The 23,786-nt window shown below is 42.9% G+C and overlaps 1 protein-coding gene across 3 annotated transcripts in view; it reads left to right on the forward strand.

Annotated features, from left to right (window-relative positions):
- The window catches only part of LOC122937713 (ATP-binding cassette sub-family B member 5-like), a 383,155-nt gene extending 361,504 nt beyond the window's left edge, over positions 1-21,651 (forward strand). For all 3 annotated transcript variants that reach the window (XM_044292700.1, XM_044292698.1, XM_044292701.1), the window contains exons 21-28: positions 5,586-5,789; positions 6,870-6,970; positions 8,396-8,536; positions 11,794-11,950; positions 14,347-14,544; positions 16,456-16,662; positions 18,383-18,529; positions 18,654-21,651. In XM_044292700.1, coding sequence (XP_044148635.1) covers positions 5,586-5,789; positions 6,870-6,970; positions 8,396-8,536; positions 11,794-11,950; positions 14,347-14,544; positions 16,456-16,662; positions 18,383-18,529; positions 18,654-18,851 — 1,353 coding nt within the window. In that variant the 3' untranslated portion in view covers positions 18,852-21,651. The remainder of the gene's footprint in view (positions 1-5,585; positions 5,790-6,869; positions 6,971-8,395; positions 8,537-11,793; positions 11,951-14,346; positions 14,545-16,455; positions 16,663-18,382; positions 18,530-18,653) is intronic.
- The last annotated feature ends 2,135 nt before the right edge of the window (positions 21,652-23,786 follow it).

Consider the following 23,786-nt stretch of genomic DNA (forward strand, 5'->3'; position numbering starts at 1 on the left):
CCAATACACCTTTTGTTACATATAAAGGAGGACATCATACACACCCTTGAAAAATTATGATTGATGGCCTGCTGCTGACCCTCTGAAACATTAGGGGGGAGTGCCTGCTGCTGATTTGACCATCTAAAACATTAGGGGTGAGGGCCTGCTGCTGAGCTGACCCTCTAAAACATTAGGAGTGAGGACAGTGTAATAAGCATGTTGATATGATGGAGGAGTAGGAGGAGGACGAGAAAAGGAAGATTGAGCCATATACCCTTTTTAGGGATGGAAGGGGTGCATGGGAATGCAGAATATTCAGTACATTATAAACAACACATTTAAAGTTCCTTTATGTTCAGCCTCTTTTCACTGGTAGAGTAAAAAAGTCAGGGGCAATCCAGGCCTTGTTCTTTGATAGGCGTCAACCTGTCAGCATTTTCAGTTGACAGGCGGATGCACTTATCAGTTATTATGCCCCCAGCAGCACTAAATACACATTCTGACAAAATGCTGGCGACAGGGCAAACCAGCACCTCCAAGGTGTAGAGTGCCAGTTCGTGTCACATGTCCAGCTTGGACACCCAATAGTTGTAAGGCACAGAGGGATCACTGAGGACGCTGACACGGTCTGCTACATGCTCCTTCACCATCTTCCAAAACGTTTCCCTCCTTGTGACAATAAGCCGCGCATCAGGGTAAGGGTGTTGGCGAGGTGTCATGAAACTGTTCTAGGCCTTGGAGAGTGTTGCCCTGCCTCTCTTGGAACTGCTGTGTGTTCACCTTGTCTCCCCTCCTTGGTTGCCCAAGGAAGTACGAACTCTGCCGCCAGCGTTGTCAGCTGGAAACTTTAGGAGCAATTTTTCCACAAGGACCTTCTGGTATCGCACCATTTTGCTAGTCCTCTCCATCACAGGAATGAGAGATGAGAAGTTCCATTTGTAGCAGGGGTCGAGAAGGGTGAACAACCAGTAATCGGTGTTGGCCAAAATACGTATAATGCGAGGTTGACGGGAAAGGCAGCATAACATGAAGTCAGCCATGTGTGCCAGAGTCCCAACAGACAAGACTTTGCTGTCCTCATCAGGAGGATGACTCACAATCTCCTCTTCATCCTCTTCGGCCCATCCACGCTGAACAGATGGAATAAACCTGCTATGGGTAGTACCCTCTGTAGCGGAGGCAACCGTCTCCTGCTCCTTCCACATGCAAAGTGTCCGCATTCATTGTGAGCAGCAAGCATTTCAGTAGACACAGAAGTGGGATGGTTACGCTGATAATAGCGGCATCGCCGCTCACCATCTGTGTTGATTCCTCAAAGTTGCGTAAAACCTCACAGAGGTCTTACATCCATGCCCACTCGTTGTTTGTAAAGAACGGTAGCTGACTGGAAAGGCGACAACCATGTTGAAGCTGGTATTCCACTACTGCCCTCTGCTGCTCACAAAGCCTGGCTAACATGTGGAATGGGGAGTTCCAGCGTGTGCTCATGTCGCACAACAGTCGGTGAGCTGGCAATTGCAAGAGCTGCTGCAGCGTTGTCAGACCGGCGGCAGTTGTAGATGACTTTCGGAAATGGGAACACACGACGCAACTTCACCAGTAGCTCAGGCAAATTGGGGTAGGTTTTGAGAAACCGCTGAACCACTAAGTTGAACACGTGGGCTAGGCATGTGAGGTGTGTGAGCTTCATGAGCTCCAAAGCCGCCATTAAGTTAAGGACATTTTCTGACACAACCATGCCTGTGGTAGGTTGAGTGGTGAGAGCCACAGCTCAGTCTGGCCCCTTATACCCTGCCAAAGCTCTGCAGCGGTGTGCTGTTTGTCACCTAAGGAAATAGTGTTTCCGCTTCCCCACTGCAGTGCTACACTGCTTCCAGTTACTGACTGATGGCTGACTGGCGCTGCAAATTGAGAATTCAGATGTGGAAGTGAAGGAGGAGGTGGAGGAGGAGAAGTGGGGGTTGCAGACACTAATGTAGGTGGTGGCAGAAATCCTGATGGAAGTAGGGCCTGCAATGCTCGGCGTCGGTAGCACCTGTGCCATCCCAGGGTACGACTTGCTCCCGGCCTCAACAAAGTTCACCCAGTGTGTCATCAGGTTAATATAGCATCCCTGGCCAAAAGCATTAGTCCATGTGTCAGTCGTTAAGTGGACCTTCACAATAACTGCATTGGTAAGTGGTAAGGTGACGGGTGATGTTACGGCACACCGGTAAAAAGAGTGGCGGCTGGTGACTGAGTAACGAGGGACGGCCGCTGCCATAAAGCTGCTGAACGCCTCAGTGTCCACAAGCCTAAATGGCAACATTTCCAGGGCCAGCAATTTGGAAAGGTGCACATTTAATGCTATGGCCTGTGGGTGGGTGTCTGGGTATTTGCGCTTTTGTTCAAAGTTCTGGGGTATGGACATCTGTACGCTGCACTGAGACACAAAAGTGGATGTGCTACCTGATGGTGCTTGCGAAGGTCCAGGTGCAGGGCGGGAGGCATCAAGGCCTGCTTTTTGGACAGGGGATTGGCTAACGCGTAACACAGGGGAAGAGCAGGCAGTGGTGTGACCCACAGACACTGATTGTGGACCCAGGCGTTGGGCCCACCTATTAGGGTGCTTTGATGCCATGTGGTGGATCCTGCTGGTTGTGGTGAGGTTGCTAGTGTTCACGCTCTTGCTCATTTTGGTACAGCACAGGTTGCAAATGACAATTCTTTTATCGTCCGCACTTTCCTCAAAAAGGCGCCAGACTATGGAACACTTACCTCTTGGAAAGGGAGATTGATGCAAGGGCGTGCTTCGGGGAACAGTTGCGGTGGCCCACCTTCTCACTTTTGCCACCTGACTGCCTCTTCCAGCCTGTTGTGGTGCTGCGGATCCCTCCCCCCCTGTACTGCTGTCCTCGCTCGGCTTGCCACCTTTCCAGGTTGGGTCAGTGATTTAATCGTCCACCACCTCCTCTTCCACTTCCTCACTCTGGTCCTCCTCCTGACTTGTTGACCTAACAAGAACCTTACTTATTGACAACTGTGTCTCATCCTCATCATCAACCTCTTGAGACACTAATTGCCGTTGACTTATTGGCAACTGTGTCTCATCATCATCATCCACCTCGTGAAACACTAATCGCCATTCCCCACAGTCATCTTCTTTTGACTGTGGATGCTCAAGAGTTTGGGAATCAGTGCACAAGATCTCCTTATGTCCCTCTTCAAGCGGGCTTGGTGAGAGGCCCAAATTAAGGAATGGCGATGAAAAGAGCTCCTCAGAATATTCGAGTGTGGGATTACTTGTTTGCCAAGACTTTCCATGGTCGGAGGAAGGAGGATCAGGGTGAGGATTCTGTTGACCAGACTGTTGGCTACTGAGACTAGACTTTGTGGAAGACAGTGTGGTGCTTAACCGACTGGAAGCATTATCTGCTGCAATCCAACCGACCACCTGGTCGCACTGGTCTGACTTCGAGAGTGGTGTCCTGCGCCGCCCTGCAAACTGGGACATGAAGCTAGGTATCGTGGATGATTGTTTTTCTTGTGCTCTGGCAGCAGGCACAGTTTCACCGCGCCCAGGGCCAGGGCTTTTGCGTGCATCATCAGCAGCACGGCCACTTCCCCGCCCCATACTGATCGCCTTGAGAATACTAAATGGTATATATGCTTGCAATTATGTCACACGTACAGTAGCTCAGGTTTTGTAAGTGTATGCGCAAATAAATTACACAGAATTTTACAGATATTTAGGATGCGCAAACGTTACACAGGAGATGTAGCGCAGGTAATGTTGCTGTCACTAGCGGCTAAGAAAAAATTACACTGAATGTCAAAGATATTTAGGATGCACAAACCTTATACAGGAGATGCAGCGCAGGTAATGCCGCTGTCACCAGCGGCTAAGAAAACATAACACTGAATGCCACAGATATTTAGGATGCTCAAACGTTATACAGGAGATGTAGTGCAGGTAATGTCGCTGTAACTAGCGGCTAAGATTTTTTTTATTGAATGTCACAGATATTTAGGATGCGTAAACGTTATACAGGAGATGTTGCGCAGGTAATGTCGCTGGCAGCAGCGGCCAATCAATTGTGCTGAATGTCACAGATGTAGCAGAGGTTGTGTCACTGTCAGCAGCGGCCAAACAATTGCACGCAATTTAGAGCAGGTTGCACTAATAATATACTGTATATTGCAGCCAGATAAAACAATTATCCTTGAAAGGACTTTTGGGTCTCTAACACCTTTCAACACAAAGCCCTGCCTAAAAGAAATAAAAAATTCCTGTACCTACACTATCTGTCCCTTCTGCTGCAGCTTGCCCTAAGACTGAGCCGAACCACGTGTCATCGGGTGCTATATAGAACCCGATGACACGTTCCGGCCAACCAATCACTGTAATGCCAGTAACCAACATGAATACGGCATTACAATGAGTGCCAGTACTCCTCCGCAGGTTTATTGGCTACGTAGCAACCAACAACCATGCGGGGAGGAGACTCGAGCATCGCGCTCGAGCACACGCAGTGTTCGGCTCGAGTCAAAATGGTGTTCGGCCGAATATACTCACCCAACACTAACCAGGACCCATTTGCAGCTGTTAACTTTTTAACACTGATCCTTAATGGGGTTATCCAACCCCTAAAATGCCTCCCTGTGTGTTCGGGCCCCTGACAAGGTTATACTTACCAGGCACCCGCATTGCTTCTAACGTCTGCAGGGCCCCTGCTGAATCTCCCCCACGCTAGGAAGACTCGTTCCCTTTACTACCTGCTATTGGCTGCCCCCCCTCAACGCCAGATGTTTACATCCGTACGACGGGGAGATACAGTGGTGGCTGTGCAGGCATCAGAAGCAACGCGGGTACCCGGGAGCCAGGAAAGTATGATCTCTGTCAGTGGCCCGGGGGCATATGGGGAGGTATTTTAGGGGTTGGATAACTCCTTTAATCAACTCTAGTAAACCAAACATACTGCCTGGCAGGCTTGGTTAGTCTTGTAGCAATCAAATGTGTTGTTTTGGAGAAAATACAACTTTTATTTTATGCTAATGAGGTGCTCAGAGCATCGATGGGCAGGCTGGTCCAGGGAAGCATCGCTTCACATTCCCTTCTCCCTTGTTGGCACTCACTCTTCTCCTATGATTAACAGCTCCAGGCATGATCACTGTTACAGTGACTGTCCCCCAAAATCGTACGAATGTTCAATCAGTGCAGTTCAGATCTCCGCTGAATTAGATAATCTGCAAAAGATAACCTATGGATAGGGATCAGAGAACTATATTGTCCGTGGTAGCAGAATCCATACCGGAATTCTTAGATAACCCGAACCTTGTACGCCAAACTTGAAAGCAGAAGTTCGCTCATGAAGCCTATGAAGCCACAAACACCTACATATTTTTATGCCTTGAATAGAAATATTATAGTGAAGACATTTTTCACAGATGTCTTTTCAAGTCAATACAAACCAAAAAGTGGTTGAAAATATTTATATAGTGGTTGCAGATAGAACATCAAATACAGAATAGTACTGTTATCTCATATTATGTTATATCATTTATAAAAGACTATTTAAAATGTACCTACCATTCAGAATTTTTGTACATTCAATTTTATTTAGGCAACTGGTTCCAGACTTGGGCTGGTGGCTGAAAACTTTGCCACAATGGGAGTAGGTATCATAGTCTCTTTCATTTTTGGATGGGAAATGACATTGCTGATTCTGGTCATGACTCCTGTTCTCGTGATAACTGGACTTCTTGAGACTAGAGCACTGGTGGGCTTCGCTAATCGAGATAAAAAACAACTTCAATATGCTGGCAAGGTAATTATTCCAGGTTGTTTTAATCAATGCTACATGTAAGGTGCACCACAGAAATACATTTATTACAATAAGGCCCCAAAAAAATATTTGGTTATTTCCACTCATAATAAAGCTTCATTGAAATAGTCAATGTCACTTGACTATGTGCTGCAAGTACTTGTTAAAAAATATATTTTACCAGTAAAACCGTTTGAAAAAAAATTCTGTCACAGAAAGTGATAGTAGTTATTATGTTGGTTGAATATCTTTTACTGATCATAAGGGGGGAGGTCTGCTTTCTTTGAGCCCCTGTAGCTAGTAAATGGGGCATTTAGAAGCAATGCAAAACTGCATTAAATAAATATTAACATACAGTGCCCTAACAATAGCCATAGAGCATCCAAATATTCAGGGTTAGGTGACATCTAGGAAGAGGCCAAGGCAAGCATCCCTGGGGGTTTAGGACAATAAAGGGATTAGTGTCAGCATCTTTGATGATTTAGGGCAATAAAGGAGCTAATGTGAAAATCCCTAGTGGTCTAGGGGAGTGAAATGGTTAATTTCAGTTTACCTGCAGGTCTATGCAGTGAAGCTGTTAACATCAATACAATCATCAATATGCCTTGTGCTCTAGGGCCAGAAAAGGGGTTATTTTAAGAGCCTGTTAAGAAGGACAGTGAAATGGTTAACATTGTATACATGGAGTTCTAAGCTCTAGCATTGTCTCTAGACCATAACAGGAATCACTGATCATTCAGCTCCCTTTTTTCAGCTCTGATTATAGGATTGTAGGGTGGTGATAGAGAGGACTGAGCAGCTGTAATTGTACAGCTGCACAGTTCTCTCTATAATGATGTAGAGCAATTCAGGAGTATTCCGCTTGATCATTGAAAGGGGGCTCAGCGAGTCTGAGGAGGGACAAAAGCACTGATTTATCAGTTGTTCTTGGTTTATTTTTTACATTACGAGTTAGAATCTGTATCATTATATAGAAACATGGAGCACCGACTCATGGATATGTAGAAATGTGTTATAATAACTCTACCAATGTGAATATCTTCTAATATGGAAACATTTTTATGTTCTTTATGAATTTAACAGATTGCAAGTGAAACAGCGGACAACATCCGAACAGTGGTATCACTAACCAGAGAGGAGACATTTGAAGAAATGTACAGTGAAAGCCTGCAGAAACCATTCAGGTCAGAAGTAAATAGCACTCTTTAAAGGGAACCTGTCACCGGGATTTTGTGTATAGAGCCGAGGACATAGGTTGCTAGATGGCCGCTAGCACATCCGCAATACCCAGTCCCCATAGCTCTGTGTGCTTTTATTGTGTCAAAAAAACAATTTTATACATATGCAAATTAACCTGAGATGAGTCCTGTCCCTGACCCATCTCACATACAGGACTCATCTCAAGGTAATTTGCATATGTATCAAATAGTTTTTTTGACACAATAAAAGCACACAGAGCTATGGGGACTGGGTATTGCGGATGTGCTAGCGGCGATCTAGCAACCCATGTCCTCAGCTCTGTACATCAAATCCTGGTGACGGGTCCCCTTTAAGGTTTGCCTAGTTTAGGCAATCTCTTTTTTGTAGAAAGGTGCTCTAATAATCAATTTATCACAATGGGCTCCTGCTGCCTGGACCCTGTTATCAAAAGTGCTAGAGGGGAAATAAAACATTAAAATGAATGCCCAAACTTTGTGATGGATGAGCACATTTGGTCCTCCAGGGTAAGAGCTGACCTATGTAGTAGCTCTCCGCTTCAGCTGATAAAGGAGAAATGACATTGTCCCATTAATACAAATTATCCCCTATACATAGAATAGGGAATAAGTGTCTGATCGGCTGAGATCCAACCAATTGGGCATTCACCGATCATGAAAATGGGCGCCTGTGCCCCCCAGTCTGAATGGAGCAGAGAACATGCGTGCGTGACTGACTCTCCTCTCAAATAGGGATAGGCGATGAGTTGTCTTAATATAGGGATAGGGATAGGCGATGAGTTGTCTTTTTTTTTTTTTTTTTGGGGGGGGGGGCATCTACCAGGGGTTTTTACATCAAAATTCTGGCATAGAAAAGTCACACATTTTGTGGTATGCTGTATCTGTGGCAAACGTGTGACTTTTTGGCCCTCACATTTCATATGTGGCTGGAAATAAAGCGTTGCAGAAGGCCCAACACGTTTTTCTTTGTTCACATGCAGAAACCTATGGCAGCTAGTAGGCAGCTGTAGACTAGATATGTCACACGACCTGCCAGAGGATGCGAGAAATTCGTAAGAGCCTCAACATAAATTTGTTGCATCCTATGGCAGCAAAGAGGGAATCTATACTGGTACTTGATAAATGTCTGATAGAGATTGACTGAACAGCTGTTTGCCGATCAATCATTTCAGGTATATGGCCAGCTTAACTTCCACACAATGCTAGCAACACGCAACAAGCTTTATTTCACATATCATTGACTTTAAATGTTAGCAGATTTCATTGACCAGTCACAACGTAATGAAGATCAGGTCATGTACAAATATCTGTAGGTGTTTACTGGTATGCACGATCTAGCCTTTTAGTGTACGCACGTTATTCTAACATTGCCTTTAACCTGTTATATTTTAGGAATGCTCAGCGCAAGGCTCAGACGTATGGCATCTGTTTTGCATTTAGCCAGTCCTTCATACATTTCACCTATGCCGCAAGCTACCGTTTTGGGGGTTATATGATTGAAATTGGAAGGATGAACCCAGAGGACGTATTTCTGTAAGTATTGTTTCTAGGGGTATTATATTGATGGATAGCAGGACTGTGGCTGAGGAATCTCATTCTTGTCTTGCATTGCTGTTTAACTGAAATGGGAGCAGATGACATCATATAAAATAAAGATAGAATATATGTTATATCAGCAAACCAAATTCATCTTTCCAAAATGGTGTATGTGAATATTGAGGCAGTTAATTAAAATATAATAAATGTCAGGGGACATTTTCCATTATGTGATTGTAAAAAAAGACTTGCACTATTGTATCTGGTTGTGGCGGAAGGGGCATTCTAGCTGGCAGCAGAGGGTGGGCTCATTGTCAATATGGGCACTGCGGCTGATACTAGGGCACACTGTGTGGCTAGCACTCTATACACTGTGGTTGGCATTTTATGGAGGAGGAAGAGTACACTGTAGCTGGCACGGTGGCTGACAAGGCATGATGAGGGGAACTGGATGGCACTGTGTGGCACTACTTGACATTGTATGAGGGGGTACTCTATGACTGGAAGTGGCTCAAACCAGTTAGTACTGTATAGGGTACACTGTTGCTGGCTCTGTGAAAAGAGAAACACCTATATCAAATACCAAAACACACTGCAACGCATGTAGAAATATATTAAAATATCTTTATGGTGTGTGGTTCTACTTTGGAGCTGCCAATCTGGGTCTGTATTATATTGGTTTATTTGCACTCTTTTGTCTTTGGATAATGGTTTTTGGGAATACCACATGGTTTTTGCCATTTGTGCATATTTTCCCCTATTAGACATTGTATATGTTACTACAGGCGACCCCGAACGGCCCCCTTGTGGTTTGTGGTGTGTGAATACAATTAATTGTTTTTACGCTGTGTGTTATGAATTAATAAAGATATTTTGATATATTTCTACATGCGTTGCAGTGTGTTTTGGTATTTGATACAGGTGTTTCTGCAATGGGCCCACTAAGGCCACACCTGGGGTATCCCTTGCCCTTTGGGAGGTTTCTGCAAAATATGTCCCTCTTATAGAGCAAGTAAACGTGATGCCAGCTGCGGTTAAGTAGCAGAAGCACAAGGCTCCCTTTGTAGATGGTAATGTTGGTACCCAGAGGTAGGATTGCCAGAATGGTGCAGGGTGGCCTACAGTCTCTGCAGATGTTATGTACATGTGTCACGGAGTTCCTGCCTGGATATCCGTGGATCTCAGACGTGATGTGGTCCGAAGCAGTGCAAAAAGGGATGGTGAACAAGTGGAATAAATTTCCAGACTTGTAGTAACATTGAATAGTTCCTTTTACTTGGCATAAATTGGTAATCCAAACAGCTTCCAAACGATATCTTGGTCATCAGCAGGTATCGGCTTAACTTTGGCAGGCAAATACTTCTCTGCAACGATCTCAGCTGTGCTATGCGGTAGCTCTCTTAGTTTTGCTATGCTTTGCTGTATAAATAGGAAACTCTTCCTCTTCTGCTAGAACTTAAGTTAGCTGTAGTCTGTTTCTTACTTATAATCCTAGGAACTTCTTGTCCTGGCGTTGGAGTACCTCAAGCTCTAGCTTCAGCTTGGATGAAGGCAAAGCAAGCCCAGGAGGGGACAAGCAACCATGTAGACTTCAAAGGCAGGGCCTCTGGGCCTAGCAGAGCAGGTAGTGCTCTGCTAGCCAGCACACAACCTCTCCCTAAGGAGGGTGGACTAGACACTGACTTCTAACTAACTAACTCCTTCCTCTCTATAGAGGGCTGGAAAGGAACAAGGAGGCTCCTCGACAGGGAAGCTAAGAAGCTATTACTGCCAATGTTGCCACCATCTGCTGCTAGACCAGGCAATTACATGAACATAACCAGTTTCAGAAATAAATATGTACATTATTAGGCAATGACATAAAATACATTGGATGTTATACATTAGCACATAGGAGACGGTAGCAAGGTGCCAAAAAGAAGTGTTAATGGCACTTCGGGACATTACATTTCTCTTTGTGTTGTTGTATGTCATATGGCATAATTATACAGTTTTTGAACAAATAGCCCACATTTATAGGTTAATATGTTGCTGGCATTGTGTAGGGCAAGAGGAGCCTACGACGATCCAGCATAGAGGTGTGGGTGTTTTTGAACCATACAAAGATGACATGCTGAATTTGAATCTGCGTAGAAGCACACTGCAATCCAATTGAAGGGTGTCTGTCTTGAGCCAGATAAAGTGAATACCTGCATTTGTGGAAAAACACTTGGTGTGAATGAGGAGCAGCGCGGTCCCACTATACTAACATTGTGTAGGGCAAGCTGTGGTTGGCACTGTATTAGGGCACACTGTGGTTAGCATCATTGGGGCGTATTTCTTCAAAAAGTGATACAGCAGCTTATTATAAGGAATAGGGATGAGCAAGTGGGAGTTTGGGTACCCGGACCTGAACCCGGACTTTTCCACTGAAGTCCAGGTTCGGGGTTCAGGCAATTTATAAATTACATTATTATTTCCCGGTTATATTGTAAAATAACATAATACTTAAGACAAAAAGGCATTCCATTTGCATTCCGTCATAATAGAAGTCTATGGGAGCATTACAAATTTGATATGCTGCCCATAAGCTTCTATTATGACGGAATGCAAAATGGAATAGGTCTCCCTTTTGCATTTGGTCTTAAGTATTATGTTTTTTTCTGATATAACGATGATATAACAGAAAATAATAAAGTGACGTTCAGGTCCCCTTTGACTTAAAAGGGGTTTGGGTTCGGGTTCGAGTTCGGGTCAAGTTCGGGTCCTGAATACGAACTTTGACCTGAAGTTCGGCCGAACCCAGCGAACCCAAACTTCCACAGATTCGCTCATCACTATAAGGAATATATCCTTATGTTTTTATGTAATCTAATAAAGTGCAGTTTCTAATATTACATTTTAACCTTGTAAAACCCAGCGCCTTTTAAGTAAAGCAAAACTTTTCAATACTTCTTCATGGCGTCCTTCAGCGTACATGTTTTGCGCTATGCAGCACTTTATCAGAGCCTGTAGGCCTGGGGCTGTGATAAAGCGCTGCATAGTGCGAAATGTGTAGACTGGATGATGCCATGAAGAAGTTTTTAGTCTTTATGTATTAAAAGTTATGTTTTCTTAGAAGGCGCTGGATTTTACATTTTTTTTAGTTTTTGCTCTGAAAGCATTTCCTACCCGAGATCCGTCGAGTGATCCGTGCTGCCACAACTACCTAACCACAGTATCGTGCATCATTAGTGGACTCTGGGTGAGCTGTGCAAACCTTTTTTCTTTTTTAGGGTGTTTTCTTGCCTGGCGTATGGAGCTCTTACTGTAGGACAAACATTATCCTTTGCTCCTGATTATGCAAAAGCCAAATCTGCAGCTTCTCATTTGTTTCAATTATTCAACTCTGAACCATCTATAGACAGCTACAGCAAGGATGGACTGAAACCAGTAAGTCAATCTCTTTCGGCAGTGTGGGGTGTAACCTACGTTGTTTGGCATGTTGGTTTTTCTCTCTGTGTATGTTGTGCATGTTGACATTCTCTAATAATTTTCTATAATATACTCCTGATGCTAAACCCTACAGTTTCTAACCCTAAGGGTCTATTTACATGACCATAAGTGCTCCATGCCCATACTGTGGACAGCAAATTGCAGTCTGCAATGCACTGGCACCAGCCGTGTGCATTCCGTGGTGTAAATGCAGACCCAATTGACTTGAATGGGTCTGCAAACCGCAAGATATGGCAAAAGATAGGACATGTCCTATTTTTTGCGGAACAGAGGCATGGATCAGAAGCCATTCAGGTCAATGCAATTTGCAGTCCGCAGCATGGGCACGGAGCACTTTGGGTCATGTGAATGGACCCTAATTGGTTACATGGCTACTCACTCTGAGGACAGATAATCCAACCAGACAGTACTGACTTTCTCTAGTCCTAATGACCCCTACGTGCTTTATTATGCAATTCATCAAGGGGAAAAGTAGACAAATAAGAGGAACTACTGGTCAGGAAGACAGTAACACATGTCTGAGTAGCAGTATGGTCTGATAGCATATCTGTATAGCACTCTGGGTACATCAGAACAATGCACTGCATTTAAGCACCAGACCCCACCCCAAGAGTTATGTCTCATCAGGACAATAGCTAGCAAGGTAACCATTAGGTATAGAACAGCCCCCTGTACAAATGTCAATGTATTGGGCCAAAAGAGACTTTACAGGCTGTCTAAAAGTGAAGTTGTGGGCTGATGCCAGCATAACCAAAATGACACTAAGTAGTGTCCCTGATACACTCAACTGTTATATATCCAAAAGAAAATAAAGATTTAAAGAGGATAAGCCATACATAGTATGATAAAGAGCGAGTCTCAGAGTCAGCACCATACATGCAGTACACATGGCAGAAGTATGTTTTGACACACTCACGGAAACCCCCTGGCAGTGTTTCTTAGCACAGGTGGAGTTCTGTGATGGAGTGGTGAAGGAAGAAGAAATACGTCTCCTTATTTGTATATCCTCTTCCCTCTTTCCTTACCAGGTCCCTCCACCACACCACAGGAAGATCATAACCAAGCTGGTAGTGGATTGTAAACCCCTAGATGGTATATGCAGATCCCTTCTGTCAGTGATACTACAGGGAAATTGTGGCAGGAAGGGAGAGAAGAGAAAGATATTAGTGATGACTGTCATTAGTCTTTTTTTGTATTCAGTCTGTGTCCACTGTGACAAGCTAGGCAGCACCCTGTCTTCATGTTGTAACTTTGTGACACTAGCTGTCACTATTGCATATTATATGGGGCTTACAGCAAGAAACAGGAGTAATACGTAGCTGAAGCCACATGGTGTGATAGAGGAGGCTTCTGTAAAAATCAGTTATCCAGGCAGGATGCGATGGTTGTGATACACAGGGATGGTAAGGAGGTATGCAGCAGGGATTCTGGACTGGCTTTGTTAAAGTAAGAGTGAGTACTGCCACTGTAGACTGAGATCTAGTGCTGTGCTGCTTAAAGGGGTTGGCCCTATCCCTAGGATATTCCACTCATGTCTGATAGGTGCGGGTTCCACCTCTGGGATCTGCACCAATCTCTAGAACAGAGCCCACAAAGTGTAGACTATGCAAGTGTGGCTGCCCTCTATTCATTTCTATGGTAGTGGAAATAAATTGCCACGCAGTGGGCTCGGCTACTTTCAGAAGTCCCATAGAAATAAATGGGAAGTGCCCCGCACAAGCGCAGCCACCTCTCCATTAACTTCTATGAGGCTCATGGAAATAGCCGAGTCAGCAATATGGAGTAGATGCTCGACAATTTTCACCACTGGTCTGGTCTCCTTCACTTTGGGGGCTTGTTCTAGAGATAAGTGTGGGTCCTAGAGGTGAAACCACACCTATCAGATATTGGTGGCATATCTTAGCAATATGCCCCCAATGTATGAGATGCATGGGCCCATCCTTATAATGCTTATTGCAGTTACAGCCACATGAACTTGACTGTGAGGTGAATGAATATCCCCTCCACTGCTGACATGAGAAGACATTGTATGCCTCTTAAAGTAAAAGACTAATACTCAACACTGTGTTCCACTGGCACAAAATTTGGCCAGGGTGTGGAAGGCTGCCTTATGAAGCGGACACACATTTGAGCTTCATGTTCACAGTAACCACTAAGGACCAGGCCTAGTTGCATAACCATTAAGCCTGTGTCTCCTTGGAGCAAGTCTTTGAGTTTGTTGCATTTACAACATGTGTTGCCTAAATATTCCTGCACTATATATAGATATATATGTTAAAGAGGATCTTTCCAATATTGCATTATAACTTTTTATTAATAATATCTACAAATAGGAAAAATATGAAGGAAATTCAGAATTATCCAAAGTGTCCTTCAATTATCCATCTCGTCCAGATGTGCCTGTTCTGAAAGCACTATCGGTTGCAATATCAAGAGGACAAACAGTGGCATTTGTAGGTAGCAGTGGATGTGGAAAAAGCACCTCTATTCAGCTTCTCCAGAGATTCTATGATCCATCCCAAGGAGCAGTGGTAAGACATCAAACATTATAATAATGTATAGGAGTGTATATGCAGTGAAAAATAATTTGCTAATATGTTATAGATGATCTGGACAGATAATATAACAAAATGATCTGGTATGAGGGGGAGAGTCAGAAGGCTCCTATACACATTAGATAGTCTACTGGTCAGCCAGAATCACTGTGGTTGGCCAACATACATGAAAATAGTGTGATGAACAGGCAATGTATTGCTTTCATTTTTCCTAATCTGATACTGTGGGTCATTGAAGCAGAGACGCAGCGCCCCAAAGCCACAGTTTTCACATCACTTATTGGGTGCAAAGGCCATGGTAAATTTCCTTCAAAGTGTATTAGGCCTCTTTCACTCAAGCAAGTTTTCCGCACGGGTGCAATGCGTGATGTGGACGCATAGCACCCGCACTGAATCCTGACCCATTCATTTCAATGGGTCTGTGCACATGAAAGTTTTTTTTCACGCATCAGTTCAGCGTTGCGTGAAAAACGCAGCATGTTCTATATTCTGCGTTTTTCACGCAGTCCTAGCTCCATAGATGTGAATGGGGCTTCAGTGAAAAACACATTGCATCTGCCGTGGCCAGGAACGGGTTGTTAAAATGTTTTTAGTATTTGTTGTGATGCCAATTGCAGCGTGCGCAGGGTACTGTCACAGGGCCCTTCCAAGGTGTTATAACGCACGTCCAAGGTTAGGAATGCCAGAGTGGTGTAATGTCTCTGTATGGTGGTGATAATGGTGTCAATGGTATCTCCTACCTGGGTACGGCTGGACTCCTGGCTCACTAGCAATAAATTGAGTGTACTGCTAGTAGGAGTAATAGAGGGATTTTGCAGCAGAAATTGAGATCCAGACCTTTGGTAAAGTTCAAACTTGTAAAAATATAGCTTTAGTCTTTGGTCCCAGCAGGTATTGGCAATGTTTGGCAGGAATTTATCTTCAGCTCCATGAACCTGGAGCTTGCAGGAAAGGACGTCTGCTTTGTAGCTCTATACTGTGGCAGGAATTTGGCTTCTGGACTCTCTATCTTCTGCTGTATAGGGACTGACTAACTGAGGAGGAATATGGCTTCTCCTGGGTCTCTGGACTTTACTCACGGTTATCTTCTCAGGGTATGCTTTCTTCCTGGAACTGGAGTTTGTCTGCTTGCTTCATCCAGCTGAGGCTGCAGGGCTCAGGCTGGGGATGGGGATCAATGTCTCAGCCAAGACAAGATCCTGGCTTTCTTCTCTATCTCGGGGAGCGCCTACATGCACACCCTACCCCTAGCAGAAGGTGGGCTACACTCCTTCTAACTTCCTTCTCTTGCCATGCTGCAGGATGTGGGCACAGCCCACTCTGCTCACAGAGGGGGAGCTAATATGGATGTACTAAACTGAACCTAAGTCCTTACCAACACATTGCTGCCACCTGCTGGTGCATGGAAAATGCAACAATATACATTTAACATGGTTTATAATGCACAATTGTGAAGACAATGTAAAATCACATTAGATGACAAGGTAAAGGCTCTTAACAGATTGTAGCAGGGTAGAAGAGTTTCGTAACACAACTCTGGGGCGTTACACATCCGCAAGCAAGTGCGGATGCGATGCGTTTTTCACTGATGGTTGCTAAGAGATGTTGTTTGTAAACCTGCATTTTTTTATCACGAGTGAAAAAAACGCATCAAAACGCATTGAACCAGCACGGAAAAAACTGAAAAACTGAACGCAATCGCAGACAAAACTGGCTGAACTTGCTTGCAAAATCTTATAAGTTTTACTGAACGCACCCTAATGGCATCCAGAGACAATCCGTCACGCTCGTGTGAAAGAGGCAATACATAACTTTAATAAAAGGGCGTGCTCATATTAGTCTTAACTTTTTCTATCAAATCTTAAAATGTCAATGTTTTGTTTTCAGCTGTTTGACAAAGAAGAAGCCAATAATTTGAATGTTCAATGGTTAAGAAATCAGATAGGAATTGTGTCCCAGGAGCCAGTGCTGTTTGACCGCAGTATTGCTGAAAACATTGCCTATGGGGACAACACTCGTGAAGTGCCTATGGAGGAGATAGAACAAGCTGCAAAGGCTGCAAACATTCACTCCTTCATAGAAGAGCTGCCAGAGGTAAATCTTATCTGATTAGAATAACATTACAGAACGCATACCCATTTTACATCCATAGTTCATGCACGTAGTCCAGGTTATGTCTTACAGTCAATATTTGGTTTATATTTTCCATCAGAAATTGTAAGCCAAAACCAGGAGTGGGTCCAAAACAGAGATGTAATAGAAATATTTGTATCTCTTCTGTGTTTTGGACTCACTACTGCTTTCGGCTTACAAATACTGGTGCAAAATACTGACTGTGTGAAAGATGCCTTACCTGGTGAGGAGGATCCGCTAAGTCTGGATGAGCAGGCCTGGAGCTGGCTAGACAGGTGGCGCTAGTGCAGCAGGGCAGGAGCACTGATAGAGTAGAAGTGGGAACCTACCAGATCTACAAAGGTAGTTGATTTGCAAAGCTGATGATTTGGTACTGTAGCTGTACAATGATGAAGCTGAAAAGAGCTGTAGTAGTGCTGTGAAATGCTAATTTGTGGATATGCAGTGATAAAGCAGGACTGAAATACACTTGAAGTAGCAGGGCTGTAATAGTGCTGCACAAAGCTGAGTTGTATATGTGCAACAATGAAACAGAATAGAACACATTAGAGTAGAACAGCTGTAGTAGTGCTGTGTGTGAAGGACTTTGATGCAATTGCCTATATGCTTCAGTTTAATTCTCTCTCTGCTATTTTAAGGTCTATATTGTTCGGTTCCAAATGTCAAGAATGAATGTATTCGTGTACCGAACAGGGAGGTTGAAATTATGTTTGTATGTGGGATAGAAAGTACTTTTCTGAAAGTGTTAAAAATGTAAATGTTCTGGCCAGCAGACAATTGAGCTGTGTGTATTGTTAAAACTCAATTATCTAGCCTGGCCCAGAGGAGGAGTTTTATGCGGCATAAATTGTGAGTTCTGTGCGCCAGTAATGAGAGTCTCATTTTGTTCCAGCATTTTGACTCATGTGTGGATTATTCGGCGATTCCAGGGATATTCCTACTTGTGGAATATTGGGTGATTTTCTTTTATGGGAAGCTTGACGGGGATATTTTCTACTACCGTCACACTGTGAAATGCTGATTTTTGGACATACAGTGATAGAGCTGGGATGAAATACACTTGGAGTAGGAGAGCTGTAATAGTGCTGCACAGAGCTGCAGTAGCAAGTCAAATGTAACTTGTAACTGAGTAGCAACATTGGCAAGTTTAATGTAACAGAGTAGAAAACAGTAGCAAGTCCAAACAAGCAGGAAGGCAAACAATAATCAAGTGAGTGCCTCCTCTGCCATGGTATCCTGGCAAACAGGGGCTCCAGAGCAAAATGAGGGGCCATGTGCAGTGCTGGAATCTGGGACAGTCACAACCTACTATGAGGAAGTGCAAGGGAAGATAATCTAGATAAATAATGTTAATTTATAATGCATTCCCATACTGCCCTGGGTCCTGAGACTGACCCCCTTTAAAGTGTACCTCCTGTTATATTATTTGGTGCTGGAAGCAGTGACATGGATCAGGGACAAAGGGCCATCCTATATTCTGGACCACACAAAGTTCCTGTAGTTTTTGAGAGGCAAATTCCAATTTTTGGGCATACAGAAGATGTTGTAACAGGAATTTACATTGCAATGTGCTACATTTTTTAAAAATAATAGTATAAGACTCACATAATAGTATAATACAAGTACACAAGGCCTTATTGTGCTGTTAAGATGTTTATTACATGTACCATTCATCTTTCAGAAATATAACACATCAGTTGGAGGTAAAGGAACTCAACTGTCTGGAGGTCAAAAGCAGAGAATCGCTATTGCCCGGGCACTGATACGTTCTCCAAAAGTTCTGCTGCTTGATGAAGCCACCTCAGCACTGGACAATGAAAGTGAAAAGGTGAGAATAAAACATCATTTGTATTACAATGTTCTTGCATGCCTCATTACCCAACATTAACAGGTATAATCTATTCTACTTATTCTGGTCAAACTTGAATTTGATCTTTTTCTGTCATGGTCAGGTTGTACAACAAGCCCTAGATCAAGCACGGAAGGGAAGGACTTGCATCATGATTGCTCATAGACTGTCCACAGTCCAGAATGCAGATCTCATTGTCGTAATGAAAAACGGAAGAGTAATAGAAAAGGGAACTCACCAACAGCTTCTGGCAAAGCGAGGGGAGTATTATGACCTTGTGAATGCACAGACTATAACCTAATCTGAGATAAGTGGATGGTGACATCTGGATATAAAATCAGCTGCATACTATGGTGGTGTGGAGAGTCAAGTCAAGCAGTCACGACTGAGAGACTGCTGCTGAATACAAGACCATAAAGAAGTGCAAACAGCATAAAGAGGACAAACTGTTGAGTCATACAAATCCCAGCTTGGTTTAAGTCTTAAGAATGCTGTGACCCAACTGAGACTCAACGGTTCAACCTTTATTGATGGAAATGGTCAATAAGTGTGTCTATACACGCAAATGAGGATCATTATAAGTAGGGCAGTCACGTTCTCTGCCTTTATAAATAAGTATGAAGAGATACCTCTTGAAACTTGAGCATGCTACTGTTACTTTCTATACAAAGGCAGGAGTAAGGATGATAGATCAATAGATAGATAGATAGATAGATAGATAGATAGATAGATAGATAGATAGATTAAGCCACGGATAGATGATAAATAAATAGAAATGATATATGCAAATAATTATTTTTAATAAACAAATAGAAATGATTTGTGATTTTCTTTGATATCCACTCATCAGTAATATAAGCTGGAAAAAAAATTGCTATATGAGATGCTTGCTTAGTTACATTTAAATTAAAAGTTCTGTTTTTAAACCCATTTGAAGCTCAGCATTCTGTACGGAACCATTTCTTAATCTTTATACCACTTGCTATTCCCTGCATAGACTAAGTTCTGTTATACATTTCTGATTGTCTTTGGCTGCCTTTAGGGGGAGCTTAGCAGTGTGACTGCATTTAGTTTTATTGGATAAGTTCAGTATACAGTATAAACTGTATGCAATCATTTCCTAAAATTTCCCTACCAATGCCTGCAGGCAGCCAGAATCTTCTTTTTAAACCTCTGGCTCAGATTTTCTAATCGTAAAGATGGCGTAAGCTTAGACAGGCTGTGTAGACCTGCACCAGATGTATCACAGGGGCTCAGGCTGGATGATAAATCTGGTGCAGGGATAGACACTTCTCTGACTCTACGACAACTATTGTTTGACTTACTTTAAGGCAGGATTTTGCATAATAGCGCATCTTAGGCCCCACCCCTTTCACGTTTTGCTCCATCCCTTTCTTATAAGCACCACCCCTTCGTCAAGCATTTAATAAAAAAGTTTATAAACCCTTTCTGTGCCAGATTGTGTCACTTTATAGACAGATTTTTGGTGCAGACGCATTAGTAAATCTGGGCCTCTGTGTCTTGACTGAGGATTTGGAGCACTGAATCGAGTATGGAGATTTGAACAAAACAAAGATATACTCAGTTAAATGAATCCTACATATTTAATATATAAAAAAATGGTGCTCCAGGTTGGACATTTGCTTCAGGGACACCTCCACTGAAACCTAGATGCTTTACACCACCAGGTCTTCCTTTATCAGGGATTATGTATGCTGTAAATTCTAGAAAAGGATGGCCTAAGCGATTATACTACAGCATAAAAGGTGCGCTGTTGCCTCAGGTTTATTTATACATATTTTGTATTTACTTTTAATTTTCAACAACAGATTTACTTTTACTTTCTTTGGGTAAAGAATCTTGTATTGAATCGGTTGGAAAATATGTTTCAAATTTTGTATCAAATTCAGTCTCTAAAATATTTGAACTTTTATTACAATCTTCTAAATCTATTTTTAAAAGAAAAATGCCTCCATCAACCTTCCACAGTAAGAGTGCATTCACACAACCTTTTTTCTGGGTCCGCTTTCCAATGGGTCATGTCCTATTGGCAGAACATGTCCTATTCTTGTCCGCAATCACAGAAAATAATAGGCATTTCTTTATAGGGCTGGCCCTGTGCATTCCACAAAATGCGAATGCACACAGCCGGTATCCGTGTTTTGCGGATCCGCAATTTGCTGACCGCGAAACACTAACGGTCGTCTGAATGTAGCCAAACAGTGTTATTCTGGATTAAAATGAATAATAATTTTTTCTCTAGAAACAGCGTACCTCTTGTTCATGGGCTGTGTCTGGAATTATAGCCCCTGCTTAACTGAAGTGAATGGTGATCTCCAATCCAAGACTCAGCCCATTGACAAGACAGGTTCTGTTTCAGAAGAAAAGTAAAAATATGTCCATTTATATATTATGTACTACTTTCAGCAATATGTCACACTCTTCTTTCACATCCAGAATGAAACTAAAACTTCTGCTGTTTCCCTTTTGGAATCTCTGTGTGGTTTATTTGCTCTTCACAGACATTCATGTGACTTATCAGCTGAGCGACAAATTGCTGGGAGTCTGTTAAGTTTAATAGTCTTTATTATTTTATCTCCAATGGCACCTCTGATCCATTGCTGTCCCTCCGCCCTCTCTCTGTATTTGCTTCCTGTATACCGCTGCAGCCTAAACAACAAAATAAGAAAATAACCTACCCAAATAAATAAAATATATGTACCCAAGTGACTACTGCACCCTATCTCTGTCCTCATTTGTCTACAGCACAGTGTGCATCCGCTCCCATGGTCCCTATTGGTCTTTATGGACTTTGCTATAGCCTAATAATTGATGCAGCGAATCAATGGCTTCAACAGTCTGGTGCTGTATACCACGGAAACTGGAGATTGGCTGCAGCAGTCACTGGGGTAGGTTCTTACCCCAGTGACTGCTGCAGCCCATGTATATATACATACTGTGGAATGTTATATGTGCTGCATATGGGGAGTTTTCCTTTTTTCCTTTAAATTTATTGAACTTTTGAAGTTGTACTGTTGGTATGGTTGCTAAATATGTTTATATGCGCTGACTAATGACTAAGAAATGACTAATAAAGTATTGCAAAGAAAATAATGGGTGTATAGCATTTTTAAAAATACAATAAAATCCTTTAAAGGGCATATACCTCCTATATTTTATTACCAACTAAAACCACTGAGACATATTCTTTTTTGTGTTCCACTTTCTGTACATGATGAGGGCAGTCATCTTGCCTGAGCTGCTACTCTGCACTGTTTAAGCAGCACACATGCACAAATTCTACAATTTCACCAGCAATATGCTAGCTTTGTAGTTCAATTGTATAGATGCATTGTACATTGTATAGATGGGGTTGTCCCATTTGGACACGTATGGCTCCTACTCGAAAAATGGGACCCCACCATGAATGTTTGCAAGCCGCGTATGTGCCGCTTTCTCCGTTCACTGTCATGGGATTTCCAAAAGTTCCTAAGCACTGTCTCAGCTGTTTTTGGAAGTCTCCTCAACATTGAAAATGCAACATTAACAAGGACAAGGACAACCCATAAGGTTATGAAAACTTAGGAAATAGAAGGTGACACCAGGATCTGCAAATTATCACATTTTCAAACACCCAACTCCAGTCTGTGGCATGTAGGTGGGGTGTAAAAGCCAGATTAAAAACAAAGTTTTTATAGCCACATAAAACCTCAATCAGATCAAGTCATGTGGGATGACTGTGCAATGCCTCCTGTTTGTCATCCCAGTTATCACCACTTGTCACAAACTAAGGGTCTATTCACACGTCCGTTGTTTGTTTCCTGATCTGTTCCGTTTTTTGCTGAACAGATCCGGACCAGATCTGGACCCATTCATTTTCAATGGGTCCTGGAAAAAAACGGACAGCACAATGTCAGATTTTTTTTCAGGACCCATTGAAAATGAATGGGTCCAGATCTGGTCCAGATCTGTTCAGCAAAAAACGGAACAGATCAGGAAAGAAACAACGGACGTGTGAATAGACCCTTAGAGGGACAGAATTCTTGAACTGAGAGACCTAGGCAGATTGCTGCGTGCCTAGGCCAAGATGTGAGCACAGTTCAACTGTGTGTCCTGGTGGTAGAGAGAACAATGACAAACTGGAGTCAGAGCAAGAGGTGCTCAGAGGTAGTGATGTCCCGAATTATTCGCCGGCGAACATAGCTTGTTCGCGTTCGCCGCGGCGGGCGAACATATGCAATGTTTGGTCCGCCCCCTATACATCATCATTGAGCAAACTTTGACCCTATACCTCACAGTCAGCAGACACATTCCAGCCAATCAGCAGCAGAGTACAATATAAAATAAATGTATCACCAGTCCGCAGTAATGTTGTGCAGCAGGTCCGAAAGGTGATGTGGGATCAGTCACACTTTAAATAAGTAAAATATATGGAGTTTGAACCGCGCTTATCACCAAGGCCAGTGTACAAACAATTTTTCTTTCTTCCTTCTTCCTTTTTCAAGAGAGCCGAGGGCTGCAAATATCCTAGTAATGGATATCCTGCAACTAATAAAGATTAAAATAGTGTCCGTATGAGAAGATAACCTGCACTGCACCGATTATACTCACACAGCGCTGTGTAAAACAAGGCGTGCATATAAACCCTCCGTAGCCAGTTGTCTATATTCTGTCGGAAATCCACGTTCTCATGCAATCCCGCAGAATCTACACACGAACTCAAATCAGGTATACCCCAGGTGAATCTGCAGTTATATCCCTCGATTTCTTTTCTTATAGGTTTCTGTGAATACAAGTGGCTTCTGCAATAGTGAAGCTCCGTTGATATTTATTTAAAAGTTTTTATTTGTCCATACTCACAAAACAAATCTTTAAAATAGGCATTTAAAATCCCAGCGACTACTGCTTTTGCCCGACCCGGGTTTCACTCCTTGAGCTTCGTCAGGGGCTCACTTGATTTTACCCTCCCCCTTCTTTTTATTTGGTTGGTTGGAGTTAATCAGGAATCAGATGTACTCCTCCAAACTGCTTGTCCTAAACCCCATGACTTTCAAGTCCTTTTTTTATATTTCTTATGTGTTCCTGTATGCAAACTTTAAAGGGAACCTGTCACCGGGATTTTGTGTATAGAGCTGATTGAACTAACACAAAAATTTGGGGGAGAAGCGGAATTTACCAATAAAGAGCTTCAACTTAAAAATACTATTGACAAATTCCAGTTTCATCTTAAAGAGCG

This window comes from Bufo gargarizans, chromosome 5 (assembly GCF_014858855.1).
Source record: "Bufo gargarizans isolate SCDJY-AF-19 chromosome 5, ASM1485885v1, whole genome shotgun sequence".
In the NCBI taxonomy this organism is placed as follows: domain Eukaryota; kingdom Metazoa; phylum Chordata; class Amphibia; order Anura; family Bufonidae; genus Bufo; species Bufo gargarizans.